The sequence below is a fragment of the Camelina sativa genome, chromosome 4 (assembly GCF_000633955.1).
Source record: "Camelina sativa cultivar DH55 chromosome 4, Cs, whole genome shotgun sequence".
Classification (NCBI taxonomy): Eukaryota; Viridiplantae; Streptophyta; class Magnoliopsida; order Brassicales; family Brassicaceae; genus Camelina; species Camelina sativa.
In genome coordinates, this window is record NC_025688.1 from 20,895,516 (window position 1) to 20,910,303 (window position 14,788).

Genomic DNA, 14,788 nt, shown 5'->3' on the forward strand with positions numbered 1-14,788 from the left:
CTCTATTAAATACTTAGTTAGTTATTTAGCAGAGGATAAAGCAACTGCAATGAAACTTAGAATTACTGTTTTCAACAAAAAGTACCAAGTGCATGCAGTTAATTAACAACTGTTCTAGACCAAAACAAGCAATATAGTTACCATATAGAAAAAGGACAGGTTTTTTTTTAAGACAAAAGATTTCTATTCTGTTTGATCCTGAGTCTCTTCTGCTCCAATACCAGAGGGGATTTCAGAGACTTCTGTGGTTATCTCTTGTTTCTTTTCAAAGTTTTCAGCTGTTGTGGCATCTTTGTTCTTGTCCTGGTTCTCACCCGAAGGAAGATTACTCTTCTTCTTAAAGTATTTTGCAATGAAATCTACAGCCATGCAGGTGGTGTATCTCTCTGTCAACAAGTTCTTGATGCATTTTATGTAGGAAAAATCCTGTTTGGTCCCATCTGTTGAGACAACAAAAGAAACACCTGGTCTCCTGGAACAATGTGTGTTTATCCACCTGCATTGTTTACCATACCCAAAATCATATTCTTCTCGTCTCCAAATATATATATCAGAACAAACATCAAACAATATGCCGATTTGTACCGTGATATACTCGACGCCAACACCAATCTTTGCTTCTTTTTGTGGATGGAAATTCAGAATCTTCTCCTGGACAAACATCTGATGTTCAGACGAAACTGGATCACCATCTTTGTACCTTCATCAAAAAGAAAATAATTTCAGAAATATATGGAAAGCCATCATGAGAAACTAAAAGCCAAAGATAAGTGTCTTTTGTCTTTGATCTATTGTCAAAGTAACTAAACATCTCTATGTGTCCCCATCTTACTTCATATACTACAGTGATCTGGAAATTGAATTAAAGGAGCATACCCGGACTGATGCATTATCTTCCTGACAGTGTTCACGATTGGCTCAATATCTGAGAGAATATCCTGTTCCTCAGAGGTAAACATGTCCAACCATTGTCTTCTTGCTGAAAACATGTATTCCTCTCCAGTTCTAGGTGGCCTTAGAGGGTTCCTCTTTGCTTCCCAGTAACCTTGTGAGTGTTCAGATTTCCCCACTGACTTCTCTGCTTTTCATTCTCGTTTCTGCTTCTGGTGTCTACCAATGCCACCCATGGATTTCCATCATCGTCATGGTTTTCATGTGTGTTTGAATCTGGTTCTTTTCTCATAGTCCAAGGGTCTATCACATTATGAATCTATTTTCCTTTGCTTGGAGAACCCCATGACGGCTCATCACACTTGTTACACTCATCATTTAGCTTCTCCCAAGCATCCTGACCTGATGACTTGCCACTCTCCTTATTTGGCTTTTCCCAAGAACATTGACCTAACTCTATGGCACTTCCCCATGCTGAGTCATTATTGGTATTCTCCTCGTTTGGCTTTTCCCAAGCACCACCTTTACTTCTACCACTGCATGACCCTTGATCCCACTTGGATGCAGCTAGCTCACCTTCATCTAGTAATTCCTCAAACGTAGGCTCTTCAAGAGCAGGGTCTCGCTCAGGAGAACCCTCCCATTCCTCAATTTCTTGTTCTAAAACGTCAAAACCAGAGGAATCAACGTATGTATCTCCATCTGTACATGATCTGACCATTTGAAGGAAGGTGTACGGAGCTACTCCTTCATCATTTAGATTAGTCTGAAAATATGTTGATAAAATAAAATAATGTCAAAATTTCCAGCCAAGTTACATGAGAGACTCACTTAAAAGGTGGTTCGTTAATATGGACTTCTAAAGAGTGATTCTACCTCATTTTTGTTCCATAACAGATCAAACCCTGAACTCGTACCAACGGCCACATGTTTTGCCCAATAACAGGACCCAACCACAGATGATAGAGGATCTTTATGGCATCTTTCAGCAGCTTTGTCAAAACATTTTATTGGATTCTGAAAACATAAAAAAAAATGCAATGATACAAATATCTTTTGAAGGGACTCGTATTAAAAAAATTGAGGAGCAGAGGACTTACTATCAAAGTTGTTTCTGTGAATGGTGCCTTGATATCCAATGACTTGGTCAACGCTTTGTAACCTCCAGCATTGAGACCCAGCAGATTCCCTGAAAAAGTCATTTGGTTTGCTAGAAGAACTATATGTTCCTTTAAGAATCCTTTGGATACTTTTCTCACCGATGCAGAGAGACGCTACAATAACAAAAAAGGACATCTTTGCAAAGTCAATGAGCAAAATGATATCACCATAAAACATGGGACAAGTATCAAGTGTTAAATTAAATGTGAGGGGTAGTGCAAAATCAGGCACCTGAACTACTTGCTCAAAAGTGGAAGCTATTCCAAGAAACTCTTGCACTTGCTTTACAGAATATGGGATTGAGCGTCTTGTGTCGATCAGGTGAAACACTAGAAGACAAACGTCTATCACAACTCTCAATGCATCACCACTCTTCTTTACAGCATATTTGTCAGCAATGACATCCAAAACCCATTCCCCTTTAGACGCATCACCGTTTGGACTCTTCTTCTCTGGCCTTTTCCAGATAATATTTGCTGAGAAGATCCGTGGATCACCTACACAGTTTAGAAACAGAATGTACAACAACATCATCAAGAAATCCTTTTTCAGAAGTATTAATATTCAAGAGAAAGGGTAAGAACGCAAGACAAATGCGATAATGTCAAGTACCTTTGATTACTGTTTCCATCAGAACTGGGTAAATTTGGTTGCAAAGGACATCAAGGGCTCTTTCTAGATTAGGGTCATCAGCATTGTCATAGGAGAACATCAAGCACATCATACCAGATTCCTTGCTTCCACATGAATCTCCAAAACAACAGCTCTCACTGTTAAATCCAGGAAGAAAAAGAAAACCTTAGAAAACTACACAAGTAGACAATTCTAACTCAGCAGATAAAAAGAACTGCAAAGAGAAAATCTAATTTTCTCCTTTTATAGTACAATGATACATATTCTCAAGTCAACCATAAATGCTTAACGAACCGGACTGAAAAAGTTGTTCTTTTCAATTGGTGAGTTTTCTTCTTCTTCTTCCCCAATGAATTTATCATTTCCTCACACTTTTGTTCTATCTCATGCTTACTGATGGCCAACTCTTGCAGCAGAGTCTATTAAACCAAACACAAGTCAAAAAATAAATTCCTGGCCAAGGATAGCTAGAGTAAGATACTTCTTCAGAACATCAAGGGTTTCAGAAAATTTAAATTATGCAGCAACCAAAGTTCAGACCTTGTTTAGATGAACGTGACCCTGAAGGAAGAAGTCGTTTACAGAATTCTCCATATGAGATTATTGCTTCTTGTATCTGCAAGAAAGTAAGACAAAACATATATTGTAAAGAGACATGTTAGTAAATGCAGAAAGGCACAAAACACACTAGAAAAGGGCAGCAACTATGGTTATTAGAAAACAAGAGACTGACTTACTCAACTAGAAACTCCACAGCAGTTCTCTAAGACTTATTTTCTTTAATATGTTCTTGACTGTGCAAGCAGAATTTTCTTGGCAATATTTGCTCCCACATAAACATTCATTTAGAAAGAGAATCACCCTACGATCATTATCTGCATTTTGGAAGTTGGCTTTGCAAAGTAGCACTTCCTGAGAAAAAAGAAAACAGTGTTAATGTACATACAAGGATAAGTCAATATCCCAACAGCTTGATGGACTCATTAGAGAATTCTCCACCTTCATTAGCTCCCATGGTGAATTACTACTAGGTGAGAAATCAAGCACAGCTTTATAGGCAGGTTTTGAAATTGCAGTAGCTGCCAATACTCCAACAGCTTCTCCAGCTTCAAAAAAACCTCGATGCCCACGTTCAGAAGTTCCCTCAATCGCATACTTGAACTGAACAACTGAGTTCGTGCATTTGTTCCTTACTGTTCCATCGTAGGAGATCACAATATCTCGAAGATTAGCCATCAGATTCTTGAACAGGGTCCCAGACTCAGTTAAACCTCTTAAAGATCGACCAATGACCTCTCTGGTTGCAATGGCATGAACCATCTCTTCATATGGATCCAACCCATGAAGGAAGCAACTCTTCACTAATCCAAATTCCACAGACGAAGAACAAAACTGAGTCATGTCTTCAACTAGATTCTTAGTGTAAAATCTCTCTTTATCCGAAAGTTGAATACCCAAAAAACCTACTTGCTGCACTAGCTTATCAATGGATGAGACATTGTTCATGTCTATTAAGTTTCGCATAGAGTGTGATTTCAACATGTAATTAGCAGCGACCTCCTTCACATGTTGTATGCTATTCTCTAGCTGAAACTCATCTTCATTGGTTGATCTCAAACGTGACACCATAGGAGAAATTTCCCTGATCATGTTGTGAATGACACCAATGTTCTCCTTAGACATAGAAAAGTCTTCAAGGCTAACACTAAATCCATCAGTGTTAAGGTGTTCCATCAACATAGGCTGCAATGAGTCAAAAAATCCAAGAGCTTCCTTTGCACCTTTCTCCAACAAAATCGAAGTTATAATGCTCTTCATGAAGGATGTCATTGTCTCAGCCCCATAATCAAAGAACAAAATTTCACTTTCTTCAACCATAAACTTGTCTCCTTTGCAGCTTAAGTGGTCAGGAAAGGTAAGCTGCAGAATCTTAAATACCATCCAAGCCGAGTCAGATTCACTAAACTTCTTAGAGCGGCTGGTGATAAAGACAAAGAGCCATACATGGACAATTGTTGAGCAGCTTCTTTGTCCAAAAACATCTTTTCCAACATCACACGGAGACAAAGCATTGCATCACATCCCAACTGCAAATTAAGTTGGCCCGTGTGTGAGCTGAGTAACTGATTCTCAACTGAGAAAAGCTCCTTGACTTCAGCCTTTGCCGCCAGTGACTGTGGATAGAAGATGTGGATGCAGTCGCCATCGAAATCAGCACCAAGGGGGCTACAAATAAGCGGATTGATCTTGATAGTATTTTCTTCATGGATGTACACTTGAAGGGCTTGAAGGGAATGCTTATGAGTGGTTGGTGGTCTGCTAATGAACACAATATCTCCATCCCTCGTCATGCGATTTACGATCTGCCTAGGTTTTAGCTGAGTGTGCCCTTTGGCTCCATATCTCAGTGAGTAGGTCAGAGAACCTTGGCTGTAACTCACGCATAATTCCTTGTTAACCAGCTCTTGTAGATATCCTATGTTGTGAACAGTAACCCTCTCCTCAAAAGTGAGTCTCCGAGCAACATCATAAGGAATTCCAATCTCATTCACACGCCTGTAGGCATCACCAGTGATGACACCGCGGGAAGAGAAACCAGAACCCTTTTTTATGAAGAGTGTTTTCAATTTCTCAGACCAAGTCTTGGAAGAACAACTGTCCTCGTTGACCTTGCCTACACCATATCTCTTATCTATGTTTCTTTTTGTCATACCCCTCACCTGTATATAGTTGTCCACCACTCTGTAAATTTCATTAGCTTCAGCAGCATGTGACACAAAATTTGTCTCACCAGACCTAGAGTTTTTAAGGGAAAACGGCCAATTCTCCCCCCTAAACTTAGCTACTTTATCGTATTCATATACGAAACTTTGAGGTGTGCCTGTAACTACATGAAGTTAATTAAAATTTAAATTTACTACATGAACAATGCAAATCCGGCTAAAACCATCAAATCAGCAAACGGTGTTACTTTTCCGTTAACAAATGCTGACTGTAATGCCAGGTTTGCAATTTTAGATGCCACGTCATTTTAACAAAGCACATAACCACTAGAGCAACGACAACTTATGTTATAATTACAATCGAAGTTGTATATATAGACAAAAACAATTTTACAGCTATTCTCAATCAATTAGTCGTCCCTCTTCCCATAGTCACAGACTCACATAAAACGAAAAGACCCACAAACGAAACCAGATAAAGAGAGAAGAATTAGGAAGAACGTTTCTTCAAAAGAGATTACATCAATTGATTTTGACACTAATTGCTTAAAATCATCTGTTTCTTTCCTTTTGTCTTATCATCTCCAAAGTTTCAATCATCTCCTAGAATAGTTGGATCGAATATGAACAGTTAATTTAGAGAGACGTTACCTTTAATCTCGGTTTGCCTCTTCAATTCAGGTTTCTTTGGAGGATAATAGCCCCAAATTAATTGATTGAGAAATACAAAGACAAAGCTTTCTGAATTTGTAATTTTGTATATCAGAGACGAACAAAGAAGAATGGAGAAGACAAAAGGAATTATCTATATATATCATTTCGATTGCATTTACAACTAAAGATGTCTTGGCAGTGGTGGTTATGTATTTGGTAATTTATATGACGGGTTGTGGGTTCAATTCCTCATAGCTATTACAAACATGGCATTACAGTCAGCATTTGTTAAAAGAACAGTAACACCGTTTGTCGATTTGATGGTTTTAGCCGGATTTGCATTGTTCGTGTATGAATACACATCTCAAAGTTTCGCGTATGAATACGATAAAGTAGCTAAGTTCAGGGGGAATTGGCCGTTTTCCCGAGTTTTTAATATCTAACACATTCTTCAGAACATCTCTTAACCCACTTCTGGATGGATCCTGAAGACAAGAATAACAGAAAAATGCATGATCTCATCAAGCATTGGCCATTGAGAGATACTGATGTTGTTGTAAGTTAGTTTCAGTTGACTTACCGTTGACATGGAGAGGAAACCATCAGAAGAGACATTGCGTATCGATAAGCAGTTCGGCGGTACTGGAAGATATTCTAGTATATAGCCTTCTTGTGGCTTATGCCCCATTTCTGTAAGCTTCTTTCTTGTTTATGATGGGATTCGTCTTAAAACCTCTTTCACCTGTGTTTATTTCCCAAAAAAAGTAACTTTCAGGAACAAATAAACACTGTACGAAAGAAATAGACTATTTAAAGTAGAGAATAAGACCTCTCTTGCCAGTAGAGGTCTGGTATAATCGCTCCCATAGTGATAGCCATATCTTTTCAAGAAATTCCAACAATCATCTTGTAGTCTCGACCTAGAAGGGAGCTTTAGTTCTAAATAGTAAGCTCCATCCAATTTCGTCATTTGTATTGAGATGTGCACAGCTTCCTAATATATCATTGAAAGCAAAAACGCTTTTATGTAAATTTACAAGACATTCTATCTAACACACAATGGCAGAATCGACATGGCGGCTTTACTCACCTCACAACAGGCACCTAAAAGCCGCTTCGCAAGACCATGGCTTGTGCTCTGTCTCTGTAATCAGAAAAGTGAAAACATATGGCTTAAGGCACTTATCCTCCGAGTGGATCACCAATAATATGGAAGTCAAGGAAACAGAATGTATATAGTAGTAATACCTTAGTCTTCTGTATCTTTAGACAGTTCAAGCACAAAAGGCTCAACATTTGTTTGAGCTCTGTGATATGGGCAGGATGGTATATTGGTACTGGCAGTTCAATATACCCAAAATGACCTGAAAATAAATTAAAAAGGATATTAGAAAGTTGTTATGTAATAGGAGATTCAAGAGATTCTTCTATCATACACAAAACCAAAAAAAAAAAGTTGATTTACCTTCACATTGATCAGGTTCCGTGGCACCACAAGCTTCACATTTGCCAAACTCGAGAAGTAACCCCAAGAAGGGGTTAAAAAGTTGGCTTGCATGGTTGATTGGACCCTCACTAATTGATGGTGCACGCTATGAAAATAGTGAACCAGGCCAACGAAAACTCAGAAGAGAAGTTAAAGATGTAACACAAAACTTAAACTAAAGAGCATAGCACAAGAGCAAATTTTTTTACTTGGGGCACAATAGCAGAATCAAACCTAAGATCTTAGGAGTAGCATGGGGAACTCTTACAACCTAAGCTAGAAACACATTTATTTGTCCAAGCCAAATATCAAATTTACAAAATCTGTGTACCCTTGCAGCTGCAAGTAGATCCGCCCCTGAGAGGAGCAACAGTATGTATGTCGAGAAAGTTTAGGACTTTTCACTTACAATCTCGTTGTGAGTTGCTAAGGAGAACGTGATTCCTACGATTTCTGCTTCCAGAACTCTTGATGATGACGATTCCTTGTCCTCCATGAAAAACCCTTACAAATAAAAAAAACAGAGAAAAAAACCAAGTTATAAGCTTAAACCATATGTGGTAACTAAAAAAAATTCCTTGAAACCGAAAGGTCGTGACTTTCTGAACAGAAATCTAAACTAAAGAAGACCTCAGTGTTTTTGTTGCTATGCCGCAGCAAAAAAAATTGTTCCTTGAAACCAAAAGGTCGTAACTTTCTGAACATAAATCTAAAGTAAAGAAGACCCCAATGTTTTTGTTGCTTAGCCGCAGCAAAAAAAAATTGTTCCTTGAAACCGAAAGGCGAAAGGTCGGAACTTTCTATTTTAGGAAAAGTTTTCAAAATGAAGAGTCATTTCCAGTGAACAAAACAAAGAAATCATCACATTCCATTAACACACAGAAAAAAACTACTGTAAAAAGCTCTTCTTTTCTACTCCATTTCTTTCTTCCTTTCGCGAAAAAAAAAGCAGAACGCAAAAGACGAGAAAATACCTAGAAACGACGCCGGAATAGAGGTTTTTTTTTTGGAGTGAAAACTGAAAAGAGAAAGAGAGAGAGATAGAGAGAGGAGTGGAGATTTGTAAAGAGAGAATAAGAAACGAAGAGTCTTTATTATAGTCTATTTGACAAAAATCTCTACGACTTCATATTTTGGGATTCTTCTTTTCTTTTTTTTAATAGTTATTTTTTTAAAAAAGAGAGCGAGACTTTTCGAAAATTAATTTAGGCTGGATAGTAGGAAAATAGTAATTGTGTGAGAATTGTTATTAAATAATTAGATAGGCTTAAAATTAAAATGTGTCTTTCACTCTTCCTGTTCGATAAGTAAAAAAGCTTTAAACCATATACTACAGTATATCAAAATTTATGTATACTACAAATTAATGAGATGACCTTCGAGCTTATCAGCTTCCATAGGGAATCAAAATTAAGAATAATATACAAAGGCAAGATTCAGGGGAAACAAAAACAAAAACAAAAATCTGTCAGCTTCGTATTTGCTTCATATCGATTTTTTTTTTTGTTTTTAACAGTGGGAGCCTATTTGATAGTATGAGAAAAGAAAATGACCCAATGAAGGTCTCCGAGAAAAATCTATACTATAAAAGTTGTAACGGGGTAAAATTAAAACTGTAAAATATAGAATGAATTTAGTTGTCTCACTTAAAATGTATATCGATCGGTCGCGCATGGGTAGGTTAACTTCATATAAGCGTTTTTTCTTTAGCATAGGAGCTCGTTACAAAAACTTCAAGACATTTAGACCATAAATGTACATCCTCCCTCCTCTGTCGCTTTCATATTTGTTAAATCAATACAATAAACATTGTTTGTTTTTTTGTACGTAAATTAACTTCGATTTCTATAAACACAGGCACAAAACTGCAAGAATATTTTAGTTACAAACAAACACATTCATATGATTTTGGGAACTTGATCATCATTTAGAGAAGAGCCTGGTGAAGAAATTTCCAGAAGAACTTGGAGGATTTTGAAGACAAGAGACATGAGCATACCTCCCTAACTTGTCAACTTGTCTTGCCTCACCCTTTGTGTCCTTTTTGCAAATCTTGCATGTTTTGTCCACCCATCCTTCCTCCACATATGTCCCATCCACTATTACATTCATCATTTTAAATAAAGAATAATTTGCAAATTAGTTTATAACAAATAAATTCATCATTTTGCTCATCCATAATAATAGTTCTCTAGATTTTTTACCTTCAACGTAGGATTTGAAAAAGTCCTTGTATGTCCCTCCGATTTTTCTTCTTAATGCCCCATACTACACATCATTACGAATATACATCAAATGTACTTCGATTTTGATTATCCAAATAATATTCTTTATCCATGTTTTAACTAGAATAAGCAAGCGTTACATGTTATCCAATAATTACACGTGTGGACCAAATTAAACCTGTTCTTGGGTCATCTTGCCACCAGATTTGGTGGCTTCACGAGCCTCGTAGAGAAGGTCAGCGTCTTTCTCCGACCGAACCTGTGAGAAGTCCAACGCATCAGTTAATTGAGTAAACAACGAAGTCTCCTCCTCTTCCTTCTTCTTCTTCTTATTCTTCTTCTCATCATCTTTATCATCTTGCTTGGCCGACACAACGACCCATCTAGGACTCCGGTTAAATCTCGGAGAGGTTCTTGAGATGGGAACTTTGGCCGTAGATATGAACCCACTGTTGTGTTGAAGAGGCAGCAGTGCTCTCAAACCCATCTTTTGTAAATTTTCTCACTCAACTTCCAAGTTAATGGAGATAGCAAATTGGGGATACATTTATTTATATAAGATAATAAAACGTACATAAGGTTGTGAGGTGCGGGTTGAATATATAACGGGGGCCATAAAAAATGAAGAATATGACTTGTGATTGTTAATGTGGTTACGTGGGAGTTTAGTGATCTGATGATTTTATGAGACTTCTTCCAATTTTGTTTAATTAAGAAAAAATGTTCCTTAGCAATATAAATATTTTGTTAACTACAGTAACTAATGTCATCACATAAAAACATTCATAAACAAACATAGATTATATGTACAACACCATAAACATTTGAGGTTGGCCGAAATCCAATGTTGACCGGCGTTGACCAGTATTAACCGGCGTTGACCGACGTTGACCAGAAAAAAAAATATTAAAAAAAATATATTTTTCTTTTTTTTCCTAAAAATAATATTTCTTTTGTTTTTATGTATTTTTGATAAATAAATAAAAAAGATAAATGATTTGTATAATTTACAAAAAAAATATAACAACAAAAAGTTATACAACAAAAAAAAATTATATACCAAAAAAAATAAAAAATTATATGACAAACAAAATTTGTGGTATATCTAGTAACTAATTTTGTTAATACAAAAAATATACCAAAAATAATATAATAAAACTATACCACCAAAGTAGTAGATTTTGTCTTAAAAGAATAACAAATATATACTTTTTTTTTTTAAAAATCATTTTTTATTTTGTATATTCAAAGGTGGGGGTTTTAAATATTTTTTTTTTCTTTTTACTTATTTATAAGATTATGTCATTTGAAATATATCCAAGACATTGCCAACTATTTATTGGTTTTTAATATGAAAAATAAAGGAAGAAAATAATGAAAATTCTATTTATTTACATGAAAGACATATATCTAGAAGATAATTAAAAAATAAAAGTTGATTTTGTAAAATTAAAGGTTGGTTTTGTAAAATCAAAGAAATAGTTGGCAATGCCTTGGATATATTTCAATTGACATCATTTATCCTATAAAGCATAAGTCACATGTCCAATCGAATTAAGCCACTATTTTCTTTTATGTTTTTTTTTAAAAAACAAAAAAAAATGTGCACAAAATCGTGTAAAAGTAGGAATCGTAATTAGAAAACTATTATACCAAAATTAACCGTTTCAGATTCTTCTATATAATAAAATAAAACTCACAATGATGAACTGTAATTAATCTTCGCATGCTTTTTTGCTCTTCGTTATCAAAAATACACTAAAAAAATATTATTTTTAGGAAAAAAAGAAAAAAAAATATATTTTTTGAATATTTTTTTTGGTCAACGCCGGTTAACACTGGTTAATACTGGTCAACACTGGTTAATACTGGTCAACATCGGTCAATGCCGGATTCTGGCCAACCTCAAATGTTTATAGTGTTGTACACATAACCTATATTTATTTATAGATGTTCTTATGTGATGACAATAGTTCACATAGTTAATAAGATATTTATATTATTTGTATGTGTAACTATATGTTGGCGTATACTTTAAGTAGCTGACAATTATTTTTCCATTGATTAATTTAGGCACCTTTGTTAAAATAAAATTATTCGTTGCCATTTTAAAAAATTGTCTTTTTCTAGGGGTCAGAAAATAATATTAACTTTACTAAATAGAAAAATGGAAACTTTAGTAAAATCTAGGGTTTTTAAAGCAAAATCTCTTTTTTTTTTTTTATTATTTATTAAGAATAAAAGGTTATTGATTTTGGTGGAAGCTTTTTATATTTTCCAGAGAAGAGAAGAAGAATACACGAGACAAGAGTCATTCCAAAGAGTGTGAGAGATGGAGGTGGAGAAGGAGAAGTCGGAGTTGACATTGTACAACACGATGACTCAACTGAAGGAAGTTTTAAAACCCATCAATCCTGGCAAGATCGGAATGTATGTCTGCGGTATCACCTCCTACGATTTCAGCCATCTTGGCCACGCTCGTGCCGCCGTCTCCTTTGACCTTCTTTACAGGTCCTCTCATATTTTCTCCTCCTTACACTTTCCGATTTCGCGTTTGGTTTTGAGGAAAATAATTTTTAAAAAAACGATACTTTGAAACTGTTCTGTGTCTGTTGTTTTAGTTTCTTCTCTGATTTTGATAAACAATGTACCAAGCTTGGAGCTTTTGGTTTCTTCTTTCTTTTCTTTGAAGTTGGTATATATATCTCTCTAATGTTGTTCTGGTTTGGTTATGCAGATACCTAAGGCACTTGGGCTATGAGGTTACTTATGTTCGAAATTTTACTGATGTTGATGACAAGGTATGGCCTTTTTCCCTGCGTCTTGAAACTAGGGCAATGAGAACACTCCTCTGTTCTCCTTCCTTTGATTAATATTGGCCCTTGTGTATGATTTAGGTTCACAACTTTCTAAAAATCTGAAAATATTGGACCTGTGCAGGTGATTGACAAAGCTAACAAGTGTGGAGAGAACCCATTAGCTTTGAGTAGTCGCTTTTGCGAGGAGTATCTTGTAGATATGGCTGCTCTTCAGTGCCTCCTTCCCACTCACCAGCCTCGTGTCAGTGACCATATGGAGCTCATTATTAAGATGATTGAAAAGGTTTGCTGTCTTCTTTCTTCTTCTTTTTTTTTTTTTGGTTTCCTGTTATGTTATTTGTTCAAAGATGGTGGTATAATTAATGATCATGCTATAGTTGTCAGTAAAGAATTTGATCCACATGCTTCCTTGCTATACAGATCATTGAGAACGGGTGTGGGTATGCAGTGGGTGGTGATGTGTTCTTCTCTGTTGATAAATCACCAAATTACGGTCAATTATCTGGGCAACGGCTGGATCATACTCAAGCTGGTAAGCGTGTTGCTGTTGACTCAAGGAAGCGCAATCCTGCTGACTTTGCATTATGGAAGGTTAGACAAGTTAATTTATATTTTTTTGAATTCTTATCTGAGTCATGAAACTAGAGCAATTGAAGTTTATGCTGAAATTTATGCAGGCTGCAAAAGCTGGTGAACCAAGTTGGGAGAGTCCTTGGGGTCCGGGAAGACCAGGATGGCACATTGAGTGCAGCGCCATGAGTGCTCATTACTTGTCTCCGAGATTTGACATTCATGGTGGTGGTGCAGATCTGAAATTCCCGCACCATGAGAATGAGATTGCACAGACATGTGCTGCTTGTGAAGATAGTGGTGTGAGTTATTGGTTACATAATGGACATGTAACCAACAACAATGTGAAGATGGGAAAATCACTGAACAACTTTTTTACGATCAGAGAGGTATGTTTCTTATTTGTTCCACTATTATAAATTGAGTCTTCTTTGGGTGTGTGTTTTCTCATGGCTAATGCAAAATTGTTGAATCTGTGTAGATCACGGTTAAGTATCATTCACTGGCTCTGAGACACTTCTTGATGAGTGCACAGTACCGTTCCTCTCTGAACTATTCGGTGTGGCAGCTAGAGAGTTCATCAGATGCTTTATATAGTGTTTATCAGGTGCAGTGCCTCTACAATTTGATTAGCATCTCTTAAGGAAACACTGATTGAATTTTGCCTAACCCTAACCCTGTAATCTTTGTTTATTCAGACGTTAGAAGACCTTGTTAAAGCTCTATCGCCATATCAAGAAGAAATGAGTGAAGGTGTTGGAAAGGCTGTACAGACTGCAGAAGCCAAAGACATTATAAAGAAGGTGAAGAGTGAGTTTGAAACAAAAATGTCAAACGACTTGAACACTGCCCATATACTCACGGGTGCTTTCCAAGACGCAATGAAAATCATCAACGTTTCAATCACCAAGCTCAAGAAAATGCAGAAGAAGCAGCGGATGTCGCTTGTCGTGTCACTGGTGGAGGTTGAGAAAGCAGTGAGGGAAGTTCTTGACGTGCTTGGTTTGCTCACGACTGTAAGCTACACCGAGTTTTTGAAAGAGATGAAACAAAAGGCATTAACAAGAGCAGGAATGGGAGAAGAAGAGGTCTTGCGGAGGATTGAAGAAAGGAAAATGGCGCGGAAGAATAAACAGTTTAAGAGAAGTGATAAGATCAGAGAGTCGTTGGCAGTTAAAGGAATCTACCTGGAGGATACACTTGGAGGAACTGTCTGGAGACCCGCCACCCCTTTGATTTTGAAGCCTAAATTCGGTTTAGGCAAGACCGCCTTTATTTTTGCTATCATGTTTATTTTCGTAGGCTTCTTCTTCTATAGTCGTTGAAACTCTTATTTCAGCATTTGCTTAGAGTTTAGACAGACTGTGTTAGAGTATAGATAATAGCACTGGTTATCTTAATTTTTGATAAACTTTGTACCACACACACAAATCATGTTCTGAATCCGTGTGTCAGTAACCATCAGAAAACGTGGTAATTGGATCACCAATTCTTTAATCGTTTTTATATGTAAACACATTTTGTTAAAAACGTTGGTTAATTAAATGAAATCTAATACAAATACAGTAAATGGCTTATAACTCAAGAGCAATTCGTATGTAACACTCAAACTAAATGGGACAGATT

General features: G+C 36.4%; 2 protein-coding genes, 1 long non-coding RNA gene and 1 pseudogene across 3 annotated transcripts; 1 reads left to right on the top strand and 3 right to left on the bottom strand.

The window, feature by feature from the left end:
• Window positions 163-7,137, bottom strand: LOC104784111 (annotated as a pseudogene).
• LOC109125088 lies at window positions 7,152-7,708 on the bottom strand. Its single transcript, XR_002037747.1, has 3 exons — window positions 7,528-7,708; window positions 7,311-7,426; window positions 7,152-7,206 (listed from the first exon to the last, which is right to left on the bottom strand). It is a non-coding gene; the product is annotated as an uncharacterized LOC109125088 (long non-coding RNA).
• LOC104781528 lies at window positions 9,235-10,329 on the bottom strand. Its single transcript, XM_010506226.2, has 3 exons — window positions 9,952-10,329; window positions 9,753-9,816; window positions 9,235-9,647 (listed from the first exon to the last, which is right to left on the bottom strand). Exons 1-3 carry the CDS (start codon window positions 10,258-10,260, stop codon window positions 9,472-9,474), a joined length of 549 nt encoding a protein of 182 aa, XP_010504528.1. The 5' UTR covers window positions 10,261-10,329; the 3' UTR covers window positions 9,235-9,471.
• On the top strand, window positions 12,062-14,622 carry LOC104781529 (cysteine--tRNA ligase 1, cytoplasmic). The gene is made up of 7 exons (XM_010506227.2): window positions 12,062-12,284; window positions 12,511-12,574; window positions 12,714-12,875; window positions 13,013-13,183; window positions 13,270-13,551; window positions 13,644-13,769; window positions 13,861-14,622. Exons 1-7 carry the CDS (start codon window positions 12,106-12,108, stop codon window positions 14,485-14,487), a joined length of 1,611 nt encoding a protein of 536 aa, XP_010504529.1. The 5' UTR covers window positions 12,062-12,105; the 3' UTR covers window positions 14,488-14,622.

Coding starts and splice junctions, on each gene's coding strand:
- LOC104781528 (XM_010506226.2), bottom strand. CDS start 10,260: ATGGGTTTGAGAGCACTGCTGCCTCTTCAACACAACAGTGGGTTCATA. Junction 9,817..9,951: donor GCAAGATGACCCAAGAACAG/GTTTAATTTGGT, acceptor AATGATGTGTAG/TATGGGGCATTAAGAAGAAA. Junction 9,648..9,752: donor TTTCAAATCCTACGTTGAAG/GTAAAAAATCTA, acceptor TGAATGTAATAG/TGGATGGGACATATGTGGAG.
- LOC104781529 (XM_010506227.2), top strand. CDS start 12,106: ATGGAGGTGGAGAAGGAGAAGTCGGAGTTGACATTGTACAACACGATG. Junction 12,876..13,012: donor TTATTAAGATGATTGAAAAG/GTTTGCTGTCTT, acceptor CTTGCTATACAG/ATCATTGAGAACGGGTGTGG. Junction 13,552..13,643: donor ACTTTTTTACGATCAGAGAG/GTATGTTTCTTA, acceptor GAATCTGTGTAG/ATCACGGTTAAGTATCATTC.